The 3,273-nt window shown below is 42.9% G+C and overlaps 1 protein-coding gene across 1 annotated transcript; it reads left to right on the top strand.

The window, feature by feature from the left end:
- Nucleotides 1–392: 392 nt before the first annotated feature.
- LOC106306729 (pentatricopeptide repeat-containing protein At5g48910) lies at nucleotides 393–2,564 on the top strand. The gene has a single exon (XM_013743455.1). It carries the CDS (start codon nucleotides 475–477, stop codon nucleotides 2,422–2,424), a length of 1,950 nt encoding a protein of 649 aa, XP_013598909.1. The 5' UTR covers nucleotides 393–474; the 3' UTR covers nucleotides 2,425–2,564.
- Nucleotides 2,565–3,273: the final 709 nt, after the last annotated feature.

Below are 3,273 nucleotides of genomic sequence, written 5' to 3'. Positions count from 1 at the left end.
GAGGGAGTGTTACGAAACTTAATTTAATACAAGATGGATGATCAAGGGAGAGTGTTATAAGATAAACTTTGAAATGATCCTCCACTCTTTTACCAACTCAAGCACTATGATCATCTACTCATCCACTATGATCACTCACTCATTTACCAAATCAAGCACCATCTTTGTTATTTTATGTATTGTTGCTCACTATAAATACCATCACTCATCTCACTCTTTTGTACACCATTACATCTTCTTCTTCTTCCTTATAATAAACTATCTCCCTTATATTAGTGTTATTTGCTTTCTAAGGGTATTAAATTCTACTATTATTTAAATTTCTCGATACTATAAATTATAAGTTATTTCATAGCATAAACTAGTTATTAATTAAAAAACAGAATTGGACAGTTAAGACTGTTGCACTATCCTGTTACCAGCCACACGATCCTTTCTTCCTTCCCTAGACGAAGAACTCGCGAGTCGCCACCAATGAACCCAACACAGACGCTACACTCCCGCGGCGGTAATTCGCCGTCAACGCACCCGTCATTCCTCTTCCCTCAAATCAACAGATGCCGAACCATGCGAGACCTCTCCCAAATCCACGCCACATTCGTCAAATCAGGCCAAATGCGAGACACTCTCGCCGCCGCGGAGCTCCTCCGCTTCTGCGCCACCACCTCCGATCTCCTCCACCGCGACCTCGATTACGCGCACAAGATCTTCACCCAGATGCCTCAGCGCAACACCTTCTCCTGGAACACCATAATCCGAGGCTTCAGCGAGAGCGACGAAGAAAACGCGATCAACGCAATCACACTCTTCCACGAGATGATGACGAGCGACGAGGAGGAAGACTCGGTCGAACCGAACCGGTTTACCTTCCCGTCTCTCCTCAAGGCCTGCGCGAAAACCGGGAGGATCGAAGAAGGCAAGCAGATCCACGCGTTGGCGTTGAAGCTAGGGCTTAGCGGCGACGAGTTCGTGATGAGCAATCTCGTGAGGATGTATGTGATGTGCGGTTTGATGAGAGACGCGTGCGTGTTGTTTTACAAGAACATTATAGGGAGAGATATGGCTGTGATGATGGTTGATGGTGGGAGAAAGAGGGACGGTGAAGTTGTTCTATGGAATGTGATGATCGACGGTTACATGAGGCTTGGTGATTGTAAAGCTGCGCGGACGTTGTTCGATCAAATGCGTGTGAGAAGCGTTGTTTCTTGGAACACGATGATCTCTGGTTACTGCAAGAACGGGGCTTACAAGGAGGCTGTGGAGATTTTCTGTGAGATGAGGAGAGTTGATTTGCGTCCTAGTTATGTCACTTTGGTTAGTGTTCTTCCCGCGGTTTCGAGGATAGGGTCGTTGGAGTTGGGGGAGTGGTTGCATTCTTATGCAGAGAGTAATAGAGTGGAGATTGATGATGTCCTTGGCTCTGCTTTGATTGATATGTACTCCAAATGCGGAGTTGTGGAGAGAGCAGTTGAGGTGTTTGAGAGGTTACCGAGGAAGAATGTGATTACTTGGAGTGCGATGATAAACGGGTTTGCTATACACGGCTTAGCAAGTGATGCTATTGACTGTTTCTGTAGAATGAGGGAGGCTGGAGTTAAGCCTAGCGATGTTGCGTACATCAATCTCTTGACCGCTTGTAGCCACGCTGGGATGGTAGAAGAAGGGAGGAAGTATTTTAGTCAGATGGTGAATGTGGATGGTTTAGAGCCGAGGATCGAACACTACGGTTGTATGGTTGATCTGTTGGGACGCTCGGGTCTTCTCGAAGAAGCTGAGCAGTTTATACACAACATGCCTGTAAAACCAGATGACGTGATATGGAAAGCTCTTTTGGGTTCTTGCAGAATGCACGGAAACGTGGAGATGGGGAAACGTGTGGCTAATATTCTGATGGATATGGTTCCTCAGGACAGTGGAGCTTATGTGGCTCTCTCAAACATGTACGCTTCCCAGGGAAACTGGTCAGAGGTTTCGGAGATGAGGCTGAGGATGAAAGAGATGGATATAAGAAAAGACCCCGGGTGTAGCTGGATCGATGTTGATGGTGTGCTTCATGAGTTTCTTGTGGAAGACGATTCTCACCCGAGAGCCAAAGATATCAACTCGAAGCTTGTGGAAATCTCAGAGAAACTGAGACTGGCTGGGTATAGACCCATCACCACACAGGTTTTGCTGAACTTGGAGGAAGAGGATAAAGAAAACGCGCTTCATTACCATAGCGAGAAGATCGCTGTTGCGTTTGGGTTAATAAGCACGACACCTGGTAAACCAATACGCATTGTTAAGAACCTGCGTATCTGTGAGGATTGTCACTCGTCTCTCAAACTCATCTCCAAGGTTTACGAAAGAAAGATAACGGTAAGGGACCGGAAACGCTTTCACCATTTCGAAAATGGATCATGCTCGTGTATGGATTATTGGTGAAAGTAAACAAAAGTACTTCATTGTTCATAGTGTATACACATGTTCTGTTATTTCTTTGCTCTCATAACAATGATAATAATTAAATTTCTTTAGACCTGAGATGCGTTTAGACCCGTTGATACGCTAAACTGTTTATAATTTTTGTAAATTGTAAATATTATTATCCATAGTAACATACAGTATATTCACATTTTAAGTCATTTAACATGGTCGACTGCTGGTAGTTGAGGTGGTGTCGGACAATCGTACATACAATTACATGTATAATTATCAGAGCCTGGTGGATTCTCAACGCAAGTTCCGAATCCATTCAACGTCTTGAAACACTCTTCCCTGCACTTTAACAACAAACATTGTGTCTCGGGCGCTATCACTTTTGTGCATCTCTGCTGTGCCTCAGTTTTAGGAATGATCAATAACACTGCAGCCAATTGTGAATTGAGTGTTCACAGTTTAGAAACAAGATGGACGATAGTAGAGAAAAAATAAACAAAGTTAATTTACCTGAGAAGAGAACCATCAAAACCATACAATAAGAGACTAATTGCTTGGACATGGTGAGAGACTTTATTTATCTATGTATAACCTCCTTTACGATGTGTGTAATATATGTTTTTTTTTTGCCAAATTATCTCCCATACAAATACTATTATATACAACATTTTAGTCAACCCACACTGTGGTGGTCAAATGAATAGATAGAAATTATAACATATGATAAGATATTATACCATATATATTAAAAATGCATTGACTCTTACACATCATTTGTTGCCAGATAATTTCATGCTGAATCTAAAAGTATTGTAAAATAAATGGGTTGTCATGATATTCCCCCCCCCCCCCCCC

This window comes from Brassica oleracea, chromosome C7 (assembly GCF_000695525.1).
Source record: "Brassica oleracea var. oleracea cultivar TO1000 chromosome C7, BOL, whole genome shotgun sequence".
NCBI lineage: Eukaryota > Viridiplantae > Streptophyta > Magnoliopsida > Brassicales > Brassicaceae > Brassica > Brassica oleracea.
Note: the sequence above shows the minus strand (reverse complement) of the source record. Positions and strands in the feature narration are given on the sequence as shown.